The sequence below is a fragment of the Lynx canadensis genome, chromosome B1 (genome assembly GCF_007474595.2).
Source record: "Lynx canadensis isolate LIC74 chromosome B1, mLynCan4.pri.v2, whole genome shotgun sequence".
NCBI classification, from domain to species: domain Eukaryota; kingdom Metazoa; phylum Chordata; class Mammalia; order Carnivora; family Felidae; genus Lynx; species Lynx canadensis.
This window is the reverse complement of record NC_044306.2, coordinates 42,673,346-42,697,138: the sequence shown is the minus strand read 5'-3', so window position 1 is coordinate 42,697,138 and position 23,793 is coordinate 42,673,346. Positions and strand designations below refer to the sequence as shown.

The window sequence follows — 23,793 nt, the reverse complement described above, 5'->3', positions numbered from 1 at the left end:
TAATTTTAGTTTCAATTTCCTTAGTTTTATTATAAGGAGAACATATTCTTGTAAAACTACATGTTAAAAAAGAAAAAAAAAAAAAGAATCCATGATTCAAGGGAAAGAATAGTGTGAGAAATATTCTAGAATGCAGAGTCATGTACCAGGAAGTTATTTCAAGTACTCATAAGCTGGATGACAAAACTGCATTCTTACAATGCACTGCACACTAACTCCTCATTTCTCCTTTTGATCATCATAAGAAACGATACAGTTTCTCCTTTTCCTTCAGCTTTATTAGTAAGATCAAACAATTCCTGTAAGTGACCACAGAACTACATGCACCCCAAAGAACTTGCCAAATGCAGTTTTAATTTGCATTTTGGAAGAAACATTTTCAGGATGTTTTATCCTTTATTCAAACTTTTAACATATTACAAACTCTCCAAATGTGAAGTACTATTGCTTCAACAGTCCTTAGCAGTCAAATATAGTAGAGATACAGAAAAGTCTTCCTAAAAAGTACTTCTAAGGAATATGAAGAAGAAAGAACTGTATCACTGAGAACATAGATAAAAGACTGAATAAGAAAAATGGGCATGTAGAGAGGTACTGTCTTTCTTTTTTTAATTTTTAAAATAATTTTTTTAATGTTTATTTTTTAGAGACAGAGAGACGGAGCATGAGCTGGAGTGGGACAGAGAGAGAGGAAGACACAGAATCCAAAACAGGCACCAGGCTCTAAGCTGTCAGCACAGAGCCTGACATGGGGCTCAAACCCTCGAAGGGTGAGATCATGACTTGAGTTGAAGTCTGACGCTTAACTGACTGAGCCACCCAGGTGCCCCAAGAGGTACTGTCTTAATTCCTCACCTGCTTCCATTTTTTTCTACATCAATCATTGCCTACATTAGTTCAATGTAGCATGGTTTACATTTCATGGTTGCTGAAATAAGACACTACCGTGTTTAAAGAACCCTAGAGACTTAATGGAAAGCCAATGATAGTAACAGTGAAGGGATATTTTAGGACTTTAGCCTTGGTCAAATTCATTGTCTTATTTCAAAGATTTAAAAGTTCCCATTAAAAAATGTACTTTTCTAGTTACCTATATTCATGGTTTTTGTTATTTCAGTTTCTTTCCCACATTCCCTATGACAGTAAACGAATGGTGTTCCCAGTGACAAATACTTCATAGTACCATAAACTTTCAGTTTCTTCATATGATGAACAGAGATGCTTTTGTGGTTTTATTGTTTATCAAATTACAAAGAAAGAAAATGAAACTATTCCAAAAGTGGAAGTCATTTCTTGCTGCCTACGTGTGTAAGTTTGCAATCATTGGCTATGGCAACCTCTATAATAAATAGATGCTCTGAAAACTCCTTGCACAAGGAGGACCAGAGAAGTAGACTGCAAGAATGTCACACAATAGGATATTGCCTACAAAAGATTCTTGGAAAAATTTGAAAGAATACCATATAGATGAAGAGGTGGGCTTCGTTCTGCCAACTCCACAGGTAAGACAAAGAACTGATGTATGGGCAAAAATGTTTTCTTATCATTACTTACCTGAGCAAGTTAACTTCTGTTGAGCAAATGTGGTTCAGTAATTTTTACTGAACAAATGGATAAAGCAATGCCAAAAGTAGAGCAGAATTTTAATAAATGGTGCATACTTAACTTCCTTAAAATTTTCTGCCTAGAGATTGAGTCTTAAATCCATTTTTTTACTTACCTTACACAGATAAGGTAAGTGATGAAATAAGGAAACTATAGAAGTATTTTGACTTAGTGCAATTGCATTTTGGGGGGGCATTTTGAAAAAAAACCAACAAAGTAATAAATGATGCATGTCAAAGGAACCCCTTTTCTTGGTTGATAATACCTAAAATTGTGTGAAGTACATGTTCCTACTTTGATTAGGTTTTTGAGATGGTATATCAAGCAATTTTGTGTTGTATTAATACTACTTGTTGCTACTAAGTGTAAGATTTGGATGAGAGTCTGAATTGCCTTTTTTTTTTAAATTTTACAAACTTTGCCTGCAAACAGCAAGACATGTAGACTAAATGTTTGTCTTTAAAACTACATTTTTTTAAGTTGTATTTCAAAGAATGCCAGGAAAACCATCTTATTATCTATTTCAAATAACAAACATTTATATAGCATCGTTAAGCAATTTACAAATACTAACTTACTCCACCTTCATAACCATCCTAAAAAGTATGTATGTTATTAACCTCATTTTCCTGATGAGAAATTTAAGCCATGCAGAGGGCATCTTTAAATGCAGCAAACATATTTTTAGTTAGAGATCTAATCTAACTGTACTTAGAAATAACATCCTGTAGGGGCATCTGGGTGGCTCAGTTGGTTACGTATCCAACTCTTGATTTCTGCTCAGGTCACGATCTCAAGGTTCCTGGGATCTGGGATCAAGCCCATCTCTCTTACCCTCTGCCCCTCTCCCCAGCTTATGCTCTCTCTCTCTCAAACAACAACAACAAACCCACTAATGTCATTGCTTAAAGCACTTTGTATTTACAAATCACTAATACTTAGACCTGCTCCCCCTCCATACAAACACACTGCAGTGCCAGGATAAGATGATTTTGGAAATGTACTTATCAATGGTACAACAAGAAGTTGCAAAACTCTATATATAATTTTTCTCCCAGAGTAAATTCTTTTAAAAATTAAGACAATCATGGCAGTTTTGGAGCTCTAAGAACAGATTCCAAGGGGTAAAGCAAAACAAATGAAAGCAAACAAAAACAAAACAAAACTCTTCCTGGACTACTTAAAAAGTAGTAATTACTACTTAAGATGTTTAGGAAGTTAGATCATATTCTGAAACAAGGAGAACAAATTAGTCATTACTTTTATTTCTTCACTGAAGATCTTTCCTAGAAATTATAAGTTCACAATGTTCATTTCATATTTTTTCATCAATCAAATTTCTATTCCAAAAGAAAATAATGTCTTCTAGTTCCACATAGATACAAAATACATTCTCTAATCTAGCAGAAGTTGATGACCTCTGTGTTATTCTTAATTAATTTATATTATATCATTAAGCATCCTCTGAAACAGAAGTATATTATTGATTGAATTTTTGCATCTGTTAAAAGTTCTGTCAAAAGGACGTTAATCACGATATATGACAATAAAAAATATTTCTGTTATTTGGGGAAAATAGTAAAAAACAAAAATTCAGTTGTGTTCCAGAGTAAAATGCAGAACAACAACAACAATATATATTATATATATATGTATATATATAATATATATTTGTTACTAAAAACACCACTGCACAGCATTTGTGTGGTTAGGGAGAAGGTTTCAGAGAAACCAGAGAGGTGACTATCTAGTGAATATACTGCTTGCATATTTCATTGCTAAAAAATCTGCACTAATAGACAAAGACTGGCCAATTATCTGAAGTCCCTGAAAATGTTTGAATTTTATGTGATGTTTGCCTTTTTGTCTTTTAGCTTACTTATAATATTAATTGTTTTGAAGCTTTGAATTTTATGTGACATTTGCCTTTTTGTCTTCTAGCTTACTTATAATATTAATTGTTTTGAAGCTTAAAATTTCATCAATGTTGGTTTGAGTTAATCTTTCTGTTTTTGCTGCATCCCCATAGTTCAGTATTGATGACCTCAAGGACATATCTGGAAACAGCTTAATGAGAAAGGCATGGGAAAAGAGCATATGGGAAATTGAAGCTCATTTCAGGGCAGTGTCTAGGTCTTTTGTTTACATGTTTTCCTTTGACATGAAAGTATAAATATGATAAGATCCAAAGAGACACTTTTGTTTGGATTTTATTTGCACTTACCGGGAAAAATACAAGCCTATAGTACCAAAGCAGGCAATTGGTACATATAGGTACAGCATCTCTTACAAGTCCAGTACTGTCCAAGGTTCTGTAAGAAATACAAAATTAAAAGCATGATAAAATCCTTACCATCAAATGGGGTAGCGAGATGTTAAAAGAACATTGATTTTTGAGGGGTGCCTAGGTAGCTCATTCAGTTAAGCATCTGACTTCAGCTCAGGTCATGATCTCACGGTTTGTGAGTTCAAGCCCCACGTTGGGCTCTGTGCTGACAGCTCAGAGCCTGCAGCCTGCTTCAGATTCTGTGTCTCCCTCCCTCTCTCTCTTCCCCTACCCTGCTTGTGCTCTCTCTCTTTCTCTTAGAAATGAGGAATGAATAAGCTTTAAAAAAAAAAAAAAGGAAAGAGCATTGATTTTTGAAAGTTGGAAACACTTAAAAGTTCAATCACAATAAACTATATGTACAAAACAATCTCATAAACTGAGCCTTGTTTTCCTTATTCATGAAATGGAGATAACAATCAACTTTTTAGGTCATTATAATATTTAAATAAGAAATTATTGAGCAAAGTGCCTAGTCTACTTACTGACATCTAAGAAATCTCAATTTTCTTCCATTAAAAAAAATTAGAATCTAGCCAGGAAGAGAAAATAAATAGCAGATAACAATAAATTACTTAACAATGTGAAGGTATAATACACAGGATTTATACTTGGGGACCTAAGTGTATGTTGGAGTAATCAGGATGATTTTAGTGGAACTTTTGAGGTAGCCTGTGTAAAAGAGCAGGTGAGAGTGCTGGAGGAGAGGAAGAAGTCTTGAGCTCTGAGTGTGCAGGTAACAATGCAAGGGCTGGGGTTACTGGACAGGTAAGTGTTTGTCAGGACAGCATTACACAGAATTGATCTACAGGCAAGACAGACTATGAATCAGATGCAAAACTATTTCATAAAAATTTTCACTGTGAAATAAATGTCCCGTTTCTTTTTTTCTAGGAGGAACTACCTTACCCTTATGATCAATGGATTTCCATTGCTAAAAACCTGCCTGAACTTATTGACAAAAATGAACTACGTAAAGAAGTTGAGAAGGTTTGGAAAGGCATTGCATTCATCTTTCTGTTAGAGCTTCTTAACATTTTTCACTTGGCTTTAAAGCTATAATGTCACCCATGTTGATTTGAGTCAATCTCTTTTATTCCCAGTTAAAAATGGTCGGTATTGACGACCTCAAAGACCACAAGTCACAGCGCCTTGCACATCTGGTCCTGGGGTATATCACCATGGCATATGTGTGGAACCAAGGCGGTGAAGATGTTTGTGAGGTTTGGAGATTTCCTGGTATTTCTTATGCTATATGACAATTTACATCCAATTTACATTTAATGTAAAAATAATTCTAAAACTATTATAACTAAATTTGGTGATGCTTGTATAACAGAAAATAAAAAGAAGACAATGTTTCATTGACTTAACATGCCAGCTGCTATCATTATTGGATTTTTAATCTTTCACTTACATAACACAGTTGCTCCATCCTGTGGATATAGACATATGTCCTGAGTCTTTCACTTAAATTATATTGTAAGCATTTTTTAGTTACAACATAATCATGCTAGTCATCATTTGAAATCACTTTATAGTTTTTCATTGAGTTACTGGACTTTATTTATTCAATCCTCTGTTTACAAATACTGTACTTGTTTTAATATTTTGCCATTGTAAATTACATTATAATCAATATATTTGAAAATTAAATTTTTTCTCTCTTTATGAGTTTTGGGAGATATGGACATTTTATGACTCTTCTTACTTAATGCCAAAGTGCTCTCTTACATCAATGTAAATGTAATCTGTCAACACGGAAAAACATATGGGTTTCACTCTACTCTCATCAACAGTAGATAACTTTAGATTTAAAATAATACCATACTTTATTTTAGCTGGCAATCCTAATCACATGAAACTAATTGACTGTAATACCTGATCTTTAGACAAGAAAGAGATAAAAAAAGATTCCAGAAGCACCTTCTGCCATTTAATGATTTTTTTTCCTTTTTGACAACTTAATTGGAATTATTATCTTGTCTTTCCACATCCTGTTTAAATACAAAACAACACATATAGTTCCCCTATGTGATAAGTCATCCTCTGATATGTAAACAAAAGGGAACATGTGTTCTGCATAATCATGGGAACACCTTTTACTTCTTTATAATTATCAGACTACCATATATAAATTTTGTGATGACACAAAAAAGTTTCAGATTAGTTCTAGCCTTACAACCTAAGCACACAGCCCCACTAGACTTGCTAGAATCTGAGTTTAGCTAAATGTGTAGGTATTGTATAGAAAGATCATCAATAGGGGCACCTGAGTGGCTCAGTCAGTTAACCCTACAACTCTTGGTTTCGGCTCAGGTGATGATTTCAGAGTTCATGGTCTGCGCTGACGGAGTGGAGCCTGCCTGGGATTCTCTCTCTCTGCACCTGCCCTGCTCACGCACACATGCACACTCTCTCTCTCAAAATAAGTAAATAAAGTCAAAACAAAATGAAAGATCATCAATAACAAAGGGCAGCATATGCTAAGTGGAGAAGTATGAGAGTCCAGAGGAGTTAAATAGTAGTTGGTATAATAATGAAATGTTTCAAGGAAGAAGTGGGACTTGAATTACTTCTTAAAAGATTGGTACAGCTTATTCAAAGAGGAGAGAAGCAAAAAAGAGAAAGAGAGGACTAGCAAAAAATATGGAGACCAGAATGTACATGGGATAATAAAAAAGATAATAAATTTACCAGACTGGACATCAGAATTATAAAATAAAAATAAAAATATATTTTTAATTTATCTAGTTTTTATATACCACATTATTCTAAAAAGGATTTTAGAAGCCAGCAACAAATACATATGCACATATATGTATATGTATATACATATATATAGAAAATTATATATATATATATGACTATTGAAGTGAGGAAACTATAGGAAATATATATATGTGTGTGTGTGTGTGTGTGTACACATATTGTCAATAGTCATACACACACACACACACACACACATATACAACTACTGAAGTGAGGAAAGAGAACAAACGGATAAAAAATAAGATATATCAATATAAGGCAAGTTTTGCTTGAGAATGGGTTAGAAATTAGCATCTGAGTTTCTTAGTAGCTGTGTAAATGTCTCTAATAGATCAAGATGGGTTTGAACATTTCCTTTCTTTTTTCCAAGTCATCTCAAATTAATTTTTCAATTAAGCACCTTCCCTTTTGTTTCCCTTTGATCTTCCCTTTAAATCAGAAAGAGGCAGAAATTTCCTTTAGAAACAAATGTAAATCATTTGCAAACCAAAATGTTTCACTTTCCAGAGGCATAAGTTCTGCAAGGGCTTTGATAGCCAATGTTACCATCCTAACATTTTGTCTTCTTTGTTAAACCATCATCTCCAGGTGTATTAAATTAATCCGAAGCTACTGAGGTTAGAGCTCTCCTGAGCTCTCAGAACTATTGAGTGGGCCACATTGTCATGCCACCTCTCCCACCGTAGCCCACCTCCTACTACCCCAGATGAGCCACACATATTCCAGCCATAGGCTGCTGATGACAAGGATGATCTTAATTATTACATGGGACAATCTGGTTATAAAATCAGGCAGATAAAGAATAAAAGGTCAGCATTATGATTAATAGAGCAGTTGGAAAACATGGCATGCATGAGTGGCAACAATGGGCACCCTAGGAGAGCGCTTGCCCATCAGGATTGCCCTGTAGGGGTAGGAGCCTTTTAGAATGTGGGCAAACACAGAGCAGAATCCTGAGTAATAGGCTCAGGAAAAGAAAAGCTGAGAACAAAGGAAACTGAGCATGATTTTATCCTTGTATTTCCTATGGATGAAAAATTCCTAGCATAGAGGAATTGCCCAACAAATATTCATGGGGTGGACACATGAGTGAATAAGTAAGTGACTACAAGTAACCACAGACCGTTGGAAAGTCAAGGATACATCCTTTGTTCCTTGAACCCTTTACCTCCTTTTTCTCTCTCTGACTAGATTATGTCCACATCAGCCCACATCTAAAACATAAACATTTAATAATTCCCAGGACTAAGTTGTGAAATGAGGAAGAGAAAATTATAGTGGTTTGGTTTCAGAATGCCATGATGTAGAACAGCTAATGTTCTGGCACCCAGAAAGCAGAGGAAAAGGTAAGATACTTCAAAGGCTAATACTAAATACTGTGTTTTAATTAGGTCTTGCCAAAGAATATTGCTGTTCCTTACTGTGAACTGTCTAAGAAGCTGGATCTGCCTCCTATTCTGGTTTATGCAGATTGTGTCTTGGCAAACTGGAAGAAAAAGGATCCCAATGGGTACGTAAATTGTGATTATAGCAGGAATTAAAGAAGTACATGCGTGGGGCACTTGGGTGGCTCAGTCAGTTGAGTGTCGTGGTTGACCAGTTCGAGCTCTACATCAGGCTCTGTGCTGACAGCTTAGAGCCTGGAGCCTGCTTCAGATTCTGTGTCTCTCTCTCTCTGCCCCACCCCTGCTTATGCTCTGTCTCTCTCTGTCTCAAAAATAAAATAAACATTATTATTATTTTTTAAAGAAGTGCATGCTATTTATGTCAATAGGGAGTTAGTCATTGGTTCAGTTTTCAGCAGCACAGCTTTCTTCTCTTTCTTGGGGGTATGTTTTCCTCTGCTGGTATATACAAGAGAGAAAGGTGTATAATTAACATACAATGAAATGTGCCATCCTGACTGTTCGGTTGGGGGATTTTGACTGTTCTACACACATGGATAGCCTGTGACGAGATACAGAATATCACCTCTATGGTTCTTTCTATTCAATTCTCTTCTCTACCTCCAGGTACACACATTCTGATTGGTCATTTTAAAAATTAATTTTTTCTGCTATTGGATTTCATATTAGTGTGATTATAGAGCAGGTGTTCTTGTGTCTGGCTTTTTTTTTCGGGTAACATGTTTTGGAGATTCTACAACTTTAATGTTTATCTCTCCAGTTAAGAGTAAACACATTTTCGGCAGTGGAAGGGAAAATGCCCAGGCCCTCAGTGCAGCCTGTTGAGGGACTAGGCCCCTGCTATCATTTTAGCAGTGGGATTTGATACCCTAAGGGGACAAGAGACATAGGGTGTCCCAGGGCTCTGGGTGTGTTTCTGCAGAGGAGTACTGTAGACCCGGGAACCATAAAATGAAAGGATTTGATCTAGAAAAGTTTATTAGGAATGACTAGTTTTGACTAACCTTCCATGTTCCTTGAATATTTAATTTTTTTTTTTTTACTTAAAAAGTCCTGTTTGCAATGCCTAGTTGATAAATATTTTTTAAAAAACATATATATTTTTCTTTTTTTTACTTATATCTTACCTTTGATAGATCAGTAGTATTAAATTGAATAATAATAACTCAAAACCACTTTTTGAGTTTTTAACTGATTTTCTTTTTCTTTTCCAATTGGCCCACTGTTTGATGGCTGCTTTCATAAGGCCCATGACTTATGAGTAAGTATTTGATCATTTTATTCTAAGGATTATTTTTTATTCAAAGTAAATATAGGTTTATCAGTATCATCCAAATGTACTTTTTAAGAGACCAATTGAATTTAGGCAAAAAATAACTCAAGTAATTTTTTAAAGAGCAAATAATCCCAATCCTTAATTAGATCTCGGACTATCATAGCACCATGTCTGCTTGATATCATAGCTATATTTACATGCAAAAATAACACCTGCATGTATAAAATGTAATTAAAAATGCACAAATACAAAATGCACATCCATCTGTGTGTCTTTGACTTAATAATCTCAGTGGCCAGAAACATAAACTTGTTCTTTTTGGCCCAATCCTTACTATTTTTGATCTATGTACTGAGAGGAGGCTAAAAGCTAGGGAAATAAAGGTAAATATCATAGGAATAAGCCTGCTTTGGTGCAGAAAGTGGATACAGGCAAATTATGTAAATTGCTCCTTGATTAGGAAGAGGGCAAGAGGAGCTCTAACCAAATTAAAGGGATGAAGAAGGAATTCCTGTAGCAGGTTACTTAAGCTGAGTTCCAAAGAGTGAGTGGGAAAGAATTAGCTACAAGAAAAAAATGAGTGTTCATAGTGGAGGATACAGCAAGAGTAAGGGCCTCAAAGTGATGAAAATCTTGATGTATTATCAGACTGAAGGAAGGCTAGTGTTGTTGATAAGTAGTGACTGATGCAAGTAGTAGTATGGTAAAGGGAGGAAGAAATAAATTTAGCAAAAAGATTATGTAGGACTTTTGGCTATGATAAGGGGTTTAAATAGTATCTTCAGATCAGTGGACAGCTATGGAAGGCTTTTACATGGGAAGATGGTATCATCAGTCCCATGTTACAGATGAGAACACTGAGGCAGAAACATAAAATATCTAGGTCAGGTCACACAACAAGTAAACTTGCAGAAATGGTCTGGCTTCGGAGACTATGAATTTAACCACCATGAACTTCATAGATATACAGATACTGAATCCTTGGTAGCACTAGTGTGAAACTTCACTAAAAAAGAAAATATGGTATAATCAATTATTTGAATTTCCCAATTTCTTTGTAAAGCAAGTAAACCACTGAGAAATTGAATCAGGTTCACAGATAAAAATATAGATATGAATATATTTATTTAAAGCAAAAAGCCTGCTTAAAATTATACCTCACAGATGTCTCTATAAGCATCAAATATGTATAAATCTATAAATATGGTAATATATATGCATGTGAAAAATTAATGAGACAAAAGAAACAGAAATGGTCTTGGAATTTCTGGTTCCAAAATTCTAAAATAGAATTTAAAGTCCCAGCTTAATTTACCATTAGATCTTAGATGATGGACCTAACACTCATATTTCCAACAATGTAATAGAGATAGTAAAACCTAGCATACTTATCCCACAAGATTATTTTGAAACTAAAATAGAACAAAAATACTTGAAAACTACAAAGCACTCAAACAAATACGCCAGTATTTTTGCTAAATTCTTGACTCACTTGACTTATTTTCTTAGGAACATGGACATTCTGTTTTCGTTTCCTGGGGGAGACTGCGGTAAAGGATTTTTCCTGGTTTCTCTGTTGGTGGAAATAGCAGCGGCTTCTGCAATCAAAGTAAGTCTATCCATACTGGCAAATTTGTATCTTGATTTCCATAAGCAGAGCAATCATTCTATATTATGCATGAAATAACTTTATCTTGATTCAATAGAGCATTCAATTATTTAATTGGATATAAGGGTTCATCTGGTAGAAAAAAGTATTTTATTTATTTTTGTGTCTCATCTAAAATATAAAGCGTAGGACCCACACATTTAGAATAAAGTTTGAAACCTCAAAAAAAGAGATACATTTTTAATGCAAGTTGTCATTGGAACTAGATCACAGTGATATAAATCTAATGTTTTTGACTATTAGAATTAGAAATAAAACTATATAAAACTATATAAACTTATCTCTAAATATTAAATAAATTAAAATAAACCCAAGCTTAATTAAATGCAAGGAAATTAAGTCAAACAATAAGAGGGTACTCACCAAAACAAAAGAAGTGGAAATCCCACATTTAATTTGGGGATTAAGAATTAGAAGAAGTTTATTCTATGCCAATATTTAGTGCTAAGAAATCTTAAATGTTTACCTTTTTTTTTTAAGGTAATTCCTGATTTATTGAATGCAGTAAAATGTGAGGACCACAATACTCTGCAAAGGGCGCTGCGTTACATAGCTTCTTGTCTGAAACAAGCCCAGGAAGAGTTTAAACAAATTCATGGCAAGTATTGTATGCCAGGCAACATTCAAGGCTGGCAGTCACAAGTTTCTGATTACCTGAAACGTAGAGTTGTTAAACAAATAGAAAAAAAAAAAACCTCTCACTTAAGTGGGTGTGTTTTCACTTTATCTCACTAAATTATTATACTTTCCTGTGGTAGGTTTCGTTATATTAATTTTATAGATAAAGTAATCTACTGGAGAGATAAGATAAATGGCCCAAGGTTACATAGATAGTAAATTGTGAAGCTAGAATTGCAAGCCAGGTAATTATTTAACTGTCAGGAATGTCCTAGCCTCCCACTGAAAACCATGGAGACAGTTGCTTAAGGTTCAGGCTGTTTTAATTTCTAAAATACTTAGCTTCTGCTTGATAAGAACTCCCTAAGAATTCTGCTTTTTCACAAGTTAAGTAAGAAACAACAGAGAAAAGCTACTGAGCTCAAAAGTTATTACAAAATTAACAGTTAAAAAAAAGCAGCAATAACCAAAAAAAGTATATAAACAAAGGTCTACCAAAAAAAAAAAAAAAAATGCGCTCTGCCGGACAGCTTCAACAAATATGTCACAGTGTATCCCTAGGCTTTGAGTTACTGATGATTGGTCATTGGAAAGAAATAGACCTTCAGATAAAAAATGTTAGTAAGCTTTGGGAAGAGAGACATGGGGATGATCCACAGGGAAACAAACCCACAGGGTTCCTGGGGTTGTTGTTTCTGCTTTTCATTTTATTTAGATTTGTTTCTTTCTTTATGTAAGTAGTTTATCTCATGGCAGTAAGCATGTGAAATAGCTTTAAAGAAACATTGGCAGTTTAATTGGTCTCCCTAGGAGGAGTCTGATGTGGGCTTAGGCTCTTTGATATAAGCTGTGTGCTAGCCCTATGGTAGACCCTGTTCAGTGGACATGAGGCTCACTTGGGAGAGCTTCTCCTCAGGGACTTTTTCTGCACAGATGGACCTAATGCCTTTCCTGAAGCCTAAGCTGAAACCCGCTATCAGTTATTTACAATATCTTGATCTCCTGTGATGGTTCTGATAACTGCTTAATTTAACATACCTTATCTTTTTACAGAATATGTGGACCCAAACACATTTTTCAATGTTCTTCGCATATACTTGTCTGGGTATGTAGTCTTACACCTGAGTTTGTTTTCTCTTAAACATTTATCATAACACATCAAATTCCCACTGATGATCCCCACTATCCATCGGGTTTAGGAAATAATTCATATCTTAAAAAACATGTTGTAGAGAAAGAATAGACTATTCTCTCTGTTATTAGTTGGCCAGGCATGGACTCGACTATGGACAGGAAAGGTAGTCATTTAAAAAAGAGGAATGGAGGTGCCTGGGTGGCTTAGTCAATTGAGCGCCTGACTCTTGCTTTTTGGCTCAAGTCATGATCTCCCAGTTCATGGGATCGAGCCCCATATCAGACTCAGCACTGACAGCACGGAGCCTGCTTGGGGTTCTCTCTCTCCCTCTCTCCCTGCCCTTCCCCCACCTCTCTCTCTCTCAAGATAAGTAAATAAACATTAAAAAGAGAGAACAGAATGATATTTTCTCCAATGCAAAGGTAAGCTTCCATTTATAGAATCCTTATGCCAAATTTTCTCAGAAACATTTTATTTAGCATTCTCAAAAATGAACATGAGTGGAGGGAAGTGTGGAAGAAGAATAATGAAATCTATGTCACGTCACTCTCCATTCACCCTCTATTATAAAATTTTATATCTGAAAATTTGGCAATTAATCTAAATAATGATTTTTTTTCCTTCCTCATCTAGCTGGAAAGGCAACCCCCTGCTGCCAGAGGGTCTGAAGTATGAAGGTGTCTGGGAAACCCCAAAGAAGTTTGCGGGGGGTAGTGCAGCCCAAAGCAGTGTCTTCCAGTGCTTTGATGTTCTGCTGGGCATCCAGCAGAGTTCTGGTGAAGGTGAGTGGATAATGACAAATAATAATAATCTCCTATGTTAATACAATAGTGTTTTAACATCTAAGAAGTAACTTTCCATCAGCATCTCATCTGAGCCTGATACTTTTCAAAGAATCAGTAAGGCAAGATCTTGTTGTCATCACCCCCTTTCACAAACAACCAAGCAGGAACTTTTAAATTTCTTTACAGGTTAAGTGACAAACCCCTTATTAACCAGCTAGAAAGCAGTGAAGCCAGAACCAAAACCCAAGTTCATCACCCTCTCAATCTTGACATTTGAACATGTATATAAAGCCTAATTGGCTGTGATGAAGCCCATAGCACATGTCCTGAAAATGTATGATCAGATTCAGAAAGAGAAAGTCACCAGCAAATGAGATGGGACTGTGAGTTGAAGTTGGGGAAGTGGAGATGTCAGTGACAGGGGAGGCTTGACATTGCTCTTGGTCAGCTGTATTATTTTCCAGCAGCTCAAATTTTAAAGATGCCCCAAAGTTGAAATATGAGCCACATCCATTATATTCCTTGTAGGGGTAGGAGAAGCTCTAGTAAGAACTTCTTGGTTAATAGTTCATTCATTTATTTAAAAGTTCTCTCTTAAACTCTCCTGGACTCTGTGTCATGATCTGTCAAGTATAGATTATTTTCATCCTGTCTGTATCATCAGCTTTTTAGAAGGATCGAATACAGTAGGAAGTGAGAAAGGACACATGAGCAAAAAACTCTATTATGAAAGAATGAGTTCAGCTCATGGGGCTTTCAGAATTAAACCTGTATTACAATAATTACCATTACTAGATCAAGATGAGTAGTCTTCTAACAGGGTGGTTGTGAACTCAGTGCCTCATGTTTTAGTGGTGGCTTGTGATCTCCCACCCACTATGACCTCACTCTGACCTTCTCCCCTAGATTGGGGAATGTTTTTTCCCTACTGACTAATCTTTCTCTTGTTCCTTCAGAATCTTCTTTCAAATTCCTTCAGGAAATGAGAGAATATATGCCATTAGCTCACCGGAAATTTCTCCAGTCATTAGAGTCAGCCCCCTCGGTCCGTGAGTTTGTTATTTCAAAAGGTGATGCTAAACTGAAGGCAGATTATAATGAATGTGTGAAAGCTATGGCTGACCTGAGAAAATTCCATTTGAAAATAGTAGCCAAGTACATCGTGATTCCTTCAAAGAACAAGCACAAGGCAAACTCAACATCTGAAGAAACATCAGAACCAGAAAATAAAGGAACTGGAGGCACTAGTGTCATGACTTTCCTGAAGAGTGTTAGAAATACAACTGAGAAATTCCTGCTGAACGTTGACTAATGTAACTTGGCATTTCGTAAAGACCAAGATGTCTATATATGTCTATATTGCTCATTGTATCAGACCCACGAATTAATAATACACAACTTTTTAATAGTACTTATAAAAGATTTCAAAGTGTTTTTCCAATATCTGTTCTTTCCTTGTAAGAATAGAATTATAATAAAATTAGAATATTTTATTGTAATTAAAATGATGACATTCAATAAATATTGATATGATATAATAAAATGTCTAAAAGTTGCTTTATTCATAACTATAATTAAATATTGATCCAGATGAGACCCAGTCTACACTGCTACCCTCAACCATGGGTAATAGATTCCTTTACCTTCCCTACAGTAATATCACACTTGTTTATAATTACCTGTGTCCTTGTCTGTATTGTTACTACATGATAAGCTTCCCGATGCCAGGGACACCCTATTTTTTACTGACCTATGCATCTCCCAACCTTAGTGCATACCTAGCAAATACCTGTTGAATGAATATATAAATGATTGAGTCAATTCATGAATAAATTACTGTGGGCTAACAAGAAGAGGTCACCTTTGAAATATAATTTCTCTCAGGAGGCCAGGGTTATCCGACATGCACAATCTGGCATTAATTTATTTAATAACATAATCTAAGAGTGTTGGAGAGGAGCTTAAAAATTATATGAGCCAAACTCATTTTTTAAAAATGTTGATTTTTATTTTTGAGAGACAGAGAGCATGTGCGCGCAAGTAAGGGATATGAGGAGAAAGGGGGACTGAAGATCTGAGGTGGGCTCTGACACTGGCAGCAGAGAGCCCAATGAGGGGCTCAAACTCACAAACTATGAGATCATGATCTGAGCCAAAGTCAGATGCTTAACCAGATGAGTCTCCCAGGCACCCAGACCCAAACTAATTTTAAAGATGACAAAATTGAGGCTCAGAAGGATGAAGTTGCTTACTGAGGGCCACACAGTTGGTTATAAAGGGGAGGAGAACTTTAGTTTATTGATCTTCCTCATCTTTTTCACCGGTCTCGATGTAGACCAGGTTAGAGAGAAAGAGAATTTGGGAAGAAGAGGGAGAAGAAATGAGCTGACTTGATAGAATTTCATGAGATATAGTAGTAGATGATTAGCTAGATATTGGCTATGCTATTAAAGATGAGAATAAAAACAAGGCACAATGGCTGCCTGCGTGCAGAATTTGCAAGCACTTTCAATTTGTGGAAAGCCCAGGTCTGAGGAAGTGGGCTGAGTGCACACACCCAAACAGATTCAAGGAAGGAAATGTAGTCACATATTTCTAAGGTCACACCTCTAAAAACTATTTTAACATATTTTACATATTTTGAATACACCCTAACCCAGTGAAATCTCCCTGTTCATAAGCAAAATTTCATTTGATTCCAGAGAAAATATACCAAATGTCAATGGTAATAGTTTTTAGGTGCATGGGACACATTTTCTTCTTTATTTTCCTGTCAGTGTTTCTGCAATGAACATATATAAGTTTAAAATGAGAAAAGTTTGCATGCATGAATGTATGCATGCAGACCAAGTACATACCTATGTGTGTATATGTGTATAATTTTTAAGGGTTGGAAGAAAGGTCATCATGTCTCAGGGCTTGATGTGGTTAAGAATGCACTAAATTGAGAGGTTTCAAATGTGGGTTATTTTTGTGGGCTCCGTTTTGGACATCTATTACCTTTGTGACCTTAGGCAAGTCACTTTGTATTTGTGTACAATGAGCATAATAATGCCTGTCCTGCCTTGTTCACAAGGTTACTGTTGAATGAAATATAGTGCTTAAATCTTAGGAAACTATAAAGTACTACTAGAATATAAGTAAATACTAAGGATCATTTATTGACTCCAAGTTAAGATGTTTTTCTGTCCTGTCTGCTACATGGATCAATCTGGCTCCACAGCTACATGCCACATATCAAGAGTTTCTTCTCCACAATTGGTTTTACCTAATTAGTAATCAATCATCTTGACATCCAAAACATCTTTGATCCTTTCAGCCACATTCTGTATGCACATTTTCTCTTTAAGAACATCATGTATGGCGCACCTGGGTGGCTGAGTTGGTTGAGCATCTGACTTTGGTTCAGGTCATGATCTTGCAGTTTGTAGGTTTGAGCCCCACATTGGGCTCTCTGCTGTCAGCCTATTAGCTCAGAGCCTGCTTCAGATCCTCTGTCCCTGTCTCTCTGACCCTCTCTGCTTGTGCTCTCCCTCCAAAATAAGTAAATACTTAAAACAAAAATAAAAACAAAACACAACAAAACAACAACAACAAAAATGGCATTGTTCCTGACATGGCGCTGTTGTTAGGTAGGTGATAGACAGACTGAAACTGGGCTTCAAGTTCTCCACAAAGAGTGCGGACACTTGTTCATCTGAGTGTATTCTCTTATATCTGTTCAAATAATGGAAACCACGATTCCTGGTTTTCTTCAAACTCACTCATCTCTGGACTGGAGGATGTACAGCAAAATACTGGATATGTTTCTAAAGAAGTCATGTTATTCTTGCATGCATGCCATGTGGCCTTGGCTCCACCACGGAGGAGGGGTCATTGAGTCACTGGAGGATGAAGGTGGTCTACTACCATAAGAGAAGGTTTTAACTAGATGCAGTGAATTCTTAGTAACATGGGTTTTCTTTGAATAGAATGACTGATACTTCCATCCCAGCCTATGTCATAGTAAAATCAGAAGTGTATAGTGGTATATTCCCTATATGTTGTTTTCCATAAGTGAGGAAAATATAGCTTAAAATTATGTGTATTTTTTATATCAAGTGTTCAGAAAAGTAAGTATATCTTACACCCTTCCTTCTATACTTAACTTTTGTATGGTAAATGGTTGAGGTTCCTAACATATAATTCATATCTTATTTTTCTCACTCCAATATATTAAATATAATATTACACATTATAGAGAATGCTACTCAATTCACAGCACTCTGGAATCCTCATACCCTTCTGTGAGACATGGTACACTGAGGTAGATATACAGTTCTTATGGTGAGTCATGAGCTAAAGATAGGAATTTGCTTATTTCCAAAGAATTGTTTTATATACAATAAACAATTTAAAAATTAGAAGTTCAGACAGGCTAAAAATTTGACATATAAACACAAACTTGGTTGTCCCTAAGGTTCTTGCCAACTCTGAGATACAATGGCCCGTACAATGTATGAATCCCTCTCCAATGCCTTTGACAATATAGAAAACTCTTATTTGGAGATTACCTATATCAATTCACTTAATCATTTCAATGGCTGATGAGATAAGTACTAGCTACTTTTAAAGAAACTGAGACCCAATGGAGTTCAGTAGCTTTCAAAAGCCACACAGCTAGCATATGGCACAGTAAAAAATTAAACCCAGGCAAACCACCTCCAGAATATGTCAAACCGTTACTGGGAGTACAAATTCCATTAAAGGAAAAAATGTGCGTACACGGGAATTCTTCTTCTTTTGACCTTTGCAATAGAAGTATTGGATACTTGACTGCACAGGGCTCTCCCTAAAATTTCCAACTCATGCATGATGTTTTATTGTGTTGCAATAACAAGAAAAAAGTGGAGATAGGGTGGTATTTCTGTTCCCATTACTGTTATTGGGTCAACCAGCCCAGGCTTTCCAAAATGGGAGCTCAGATGCATATTTCTGACGCAGTATCCTGGAGACCTTATGGTGGCTGTGCTTTTGCCATAAGAACTGTAGCCATGGAAACTTAGCCTAATGGGAACTGAGCCAAAAGGGAGCAGAGCCAGTGCCTGAAAATATGGTGTCCTACATGGGAGAGAAGAAGGGAAATTTGAAAGTTAGAAATCTGCTTGGTAAAGGATCATTTGCTTATGTCTACAGAGCTGAGTCCATTCACACTGACTTGGAAGTTGCAGTCAACATAATAGGCAAGAAAGTTGGAATGGTGTAGATAGTCCAACATAGGGTAAAAATGCATTGCCAATTGGATCAGCCTTCTACTTCAGGCCTTTATAACTATTTTGAAGATAGAAAGGATGTGTACCTAGTATTAGAAATGTCTATTATTTTAAAAAAGAAACAGTTGTGTAAAACAAACAAACAAAAACAGAATGAAAGCCTTTTCTAAAAACAAAGGTTAAAATGTCATGCACCAGATTGTTATAAGAAAGTTGTATATTCATTTTCATTATATACTATCCTAGGAACTCACCTCTTACGCAAAATGTGAACATTAAGATGCCATTATAAAAAGCACTATACATTATATGGTATTCCTAATTACATGTATCCTAGAATTGAAACTCAAAGTACACATGGACTTGGATAATTTTTGGTCCATGAGCTGTGTGCTTTAGACATTACCTATTGGGAGGAAAGCTTTGACACTGAGATAGTCAAAAATGTATGAAATAAAGTAGGGTTGGTGGATTATAAAATGCTAACTTTTTTTTTTTTTTCTGAAGAAAGCAGAACTTGAGGCAGGAAGCCACAGTTGGTTATCAGAAATGTACATTGTGAACCATTACTATCTTTTTAACTACTTACAGGTTAAAATCAGACTGAAAAGCAAAAATGTGGTGGTGAATGTGCTCTATTCAGAGAAGGTGTGAGCAAATTTTCTAAAGGAGTTGTTTGTATATCTAGTGTTTGAAATATGATTATTATTTACTATTCAAATGATGGAAACTATTTTCTCTTGTTGATAGAATGTACTCACCTGCTGGCAACATCAGTAGGTATGGACTGGACAATTTACCAGAAGTATTGGAGGAAATAGGAATATACATCCAGATTTATACAGCTTATAAGATCTAAGTCTCTAAAAAGTCACCTATGATACAAGGTAGCGTAAATTCATTTTGATAGGAAATTAGCCTTGTGTTAGTTTTGAGGTTTGGTTTTATGATGGACCAAAAATACCCCAAAGAGAAAATTTAAGTCAGATGGCTGATAAAACTGGTAAATCTTACACCTTCATCACAGAAAGTAAATAGCTTGAAAGAGGACACAAAAGATATATATGATCCATGCCATCAAGAGTCATTACATTTGTTTAGCACTGGGATCTATAATTTGAGGAAAGGAAAATCAAACTTATGTCTACACAAAAACCTGCACATGGATGTTTAAACACCTTTATTCCTAATTGTAAAAATTTGGAAGCAACCGTGACATCCTTCAGTAGGTGAATGGATAAAGAAGCTGAGGTACACTGTAGCAATGGAATATCGTTCAGCACTTTAAAGAAACCAAGCATGGGTGTCTGGGTGGCTCAGTCACTTAAGTGTACAACTTCAGCTCAGGTCACGATCTCACTGTGTGTGAGTTCAAGCCCCACATCGGGCTCTTTGCTGTCAGTGCAAAGCCCACCTCAGATCCTCTGTCTCCCTCTCTCTGCCCCTTCCCTACTCACTCTCTCAAAAATAAACATTAAAAAAAAGAAAGTATTTTTAAATAAAGAAAGAAAGAATCAAGCACGAAAGGAAAGGAGGAACCTACCGTGCATATTACTAACTAAATAAGTCAATCTGGAAAGGCTACATACTGTATGATTCTAGTTAAATGACATTCTGGAAAAGGCAAAGGCATGGACAGTAAAAGAATCACTGATTTTCAGGGGTTAGGGAAGAGGGATAGATGAGCAAGCAAAACACAGGTTTTTAATGCAGTGAAATTATTCTGTGTGATACTACAATAGTGGATACATATCATTACACATTTGCTAAAACCCATAGAATGTACACATCATGAGTGAACCTAATATGAAGTATGGACTTTGGATGATAATGATGTGTCAGTGTAGATTCATTGATTTTAACATGTGTACCACTGTGGTGCAGAAAGCTGTGCTTATGGGGGCAGGAGATAAATGTAAACTCTCTGTACTCCCATTTTGCTGTGACAAACTGCTTTAAAAAAATAAACTCTATGAAAAAGAAAATTGCTATGTAGCCTTAGATATTTCAGTTAATCTCTCTGGACTATTCATACACATCTAAAAGATCAGAGATAAGTAGATCCTTCTTAAGGTGTCTTCCAACTCTTTGATTCAACCATATATGTGACCTGCAAATTCATCCATGAAAAAAAGTAAATGATAGTCTAGGTTAACCTAATGAAATTGTATACAACATAAAGTCAACATGTGTTCAATAGTAGAAATAGCAACTATATTTCTTCTAAATCACAAAGACAATGATTTTGATGTAATAAATATTTTTATATATTTATATATACAAGTTTACAAAATCAATGCCATTGTTTTCTATCTATAACCCTGCCAATGAATCAGAATAGGAACTCTTTTTCTTATTTTGTGCTGATTTTCAAAAATGTTGGAGGCAAGATGGGTGAGGAAAGGACAATTGCAGAATAACCTGTCTTTTGAAGAGAATGTCTTTTGAAGAATGTACATACCAGACCCTCTAATTTTCCAAAGATGATCAAAACCTTGTGAACTCTGGGAAGAGAGCCAGTGATCTTGCTGATACAACCACCTCCCACATATCCATTTCTGTTTGAGAACGACTATTATAGGCCATTGCCCAAACCCAGACTGAAGGATTAACTTGTAGGGGAGTTTCTTTCAACTCTATTCCCATAGATTTAAAAACTCTCTTTTAGAACATGACACTTTTGCTCTTATATAGTTATTCTCTCCCTCTCTCCCTCCCTCCATCCCTCTCTCTCTCTCTCTGTCTTATTTCAGCTGCTAGTTTATCAGTTCTCTATAGATAGGATCCATGACTTTTTCATTCTTACATCATAGCACTTAGCAACACATTTAAAATATTGGCTACTAAGAGAAGAAATACATAAATGCTATATTGACTCAAGCATTATTTTATTAATGGTGTTAGACCTAACCCTAAAAGCATCACAATTTCTACCCTAATTACTCATCTATTAGATAACAATTTAATAGGCAAACGTGGTATGCTAATCCCTAAACTAGATAGTAGAGATGGAAAGGTTAAGGAAACCAACTTTACTTGAAGCTCACTAGTGAGGAAATAGACAAATGAATTAATTCAACACAATGGGATGGAAGCTATATAAAAATAAATGGAGAGTATAAGAGCAGACAGCTATAGTCCATAACCCAGACTAGTGGACAGCAGAGGGAGAATGGGCTAAATAGGGAAGGGAGATAATTATAAAAGGAGTTGTGGTAAGAATAAACTTTTTAAGATAAGGTAATATGTGAGATGAGTTTTATTTTTTAATTTTTTAAATTCATGTTTCATTTAAATCTAAGTTAGTTAACATATAGTGTAGTAATGATTTCAGGAATAGAATACGGTGATTCATAACCTACATGCAATGCCCAGTGCTCATCCCAACAAGTGCCCTCCCCAATGCCCATTGCCCACCTAGCCCATCCCCCTACCCAACACTCTGTCAGCAATCCTCAGTTTGTTCTCTGTATTTAAGATTCTCTTATGGTTTCTCTCCCTCTCTGTTTTTATCTTATTTTTGCTTCCCTTATTCCATGTTCATCTGTTTTGTTTCTTAAATTCCACATATGAGTGAAATCATATATTTGTCTTTCTTTAACTTATTTTGCTCAGCATAATACACTAGGTCCATCCACGTTGTTGCTAATGGCAAAATTCATTCTCTTTGATTGCTGAATAATATTCCATTGTATATATATACCACATCTTCTTTATCCATCCATCAGTCAATGGACATTTGGATTCTTTCCATACTTTGGCTATTGTCAACAGTTCTGCTATAAACATTGGGGTGAGATGAGTTTTAAAGGGTGATTAATATTTATGCAAATGAAAGAAAGTTTGGAAATTTCAGAAAAAGAGTACAAAGAAGAGTGTACAAAGAACAGTGACATAAGCATGGTCTATTTGAGGAAGTACATATAGTTCAATATGGCTGAAGCATAAAAAAATAAGGGTGATAGGTTGGTGAAGCTAAACCATCATCATTTTCAAAGACCATGAAATGAAGTAGTTTTGATTAATCTTGAAAACCAAGGGAAATATTTTTAGCAGAAAAATGACTTTATCATATTTGCATATTTGAATAATATTTAAGTGAAGTGATTCCCATAACAAATAAATATTTAAATGATTTGGGTAGTAGTTGGAAATAAATATTGTATCTGTAGAATATTATGGTGGGGTCATGATAAAAACAACTCAATGAATTTAGAGGTTATAAAAGTAATTCAAGTCTCAAATGATAGGAAAGTCTTATGGGATTAGATTTGAGGCAGAGAGACCATTAGAGATTATGCTATAATATTCTAATACTAAATAGTAAGGAATCAAAAATGATGGCAGCAGGATTGGTGATAAAGGGAAACATGAGAAATATTAAGGCAGTAGGACTGGCAAGACTGATGTTCTTTTGGATATAATAGATGACTTCCAGGTCTCCAGCTGATCAACTGTGGCCACAGAAGTACCAGGGCCAGCTTCATGTGCATTCAACCTGTGCAATCACATAAGGTCTTGCATATAAAAAGGCTTAATGATTGGCTTAACATCTACTGTCAGCATCTTGAAATTCTGAATAATTTTGAACAAGGGCCCTTACCTTTTCATCCTTCACTTGCCCCTAACATTATATGGCTGGTTCTGAGGGATACCATTCACCTAGATATGGAATAGATGAACAAGATGAGCTTTGTTCTTATCACAAGAGAATAAATTGACAAGTACAGCTTGGATCTGTCATTAGGTAGTGGGCTCTCTGCTCAAGACCTTGAGCTAGTTGCTGGAGGATTTAAAAGCCTTTTCCCCCACCTTAATGAAAGGTATCTAGGATATATTTGATGTGTTAAGATATTTCATATGAAGCTTCTATAGAACATTAAAGTGAAGACATCTAGTAGATGACAGAAGAGATCCAACTGGAAACAAAATGTTGAAAATCATCAATG

At 35.6% G+C, this 23,793-nt stretch overlaps 1 protein-coding gene across 1 annotated transcript; it reads left to right on the top strand.

The window, feature by feature from the left end:
- The first annotated feature begins 1,349 nt into the window (after window positions 1-1,349).
- Window positions 1,350-15,097, top strand: IDO1 (indoleamine 2,3-dioxygenase 1). Its single transcript, XM_030312582.1, has 10 exons — window positions 1,350-1,502; window positions 4,826-4,921; window positions 5,035-5,154; window positions 8,095-8,213; window positions 9,356-9,370; window positions 10,895-10,994; window positions 11,535-11,652; window positions 12,726-12,777; window positions 13,441-13,589; window positions 14,549-15,097. The coding sequence occupies exons 1-10, from the start codon at window positions 1,404-1,406 to the stop codon at window positions 14,902-14,904; spliced, it is 1,224 nt and encodes a 407-aa protein (XP_030168442.1). The 5' UTR covers window positions 1,350-1,403; the 3' UTR covers window positions 14,905-15,097.
- The last annotated feature ends 8,696 nt before the right edge of the window (window positions 15,098-23,793 follow it).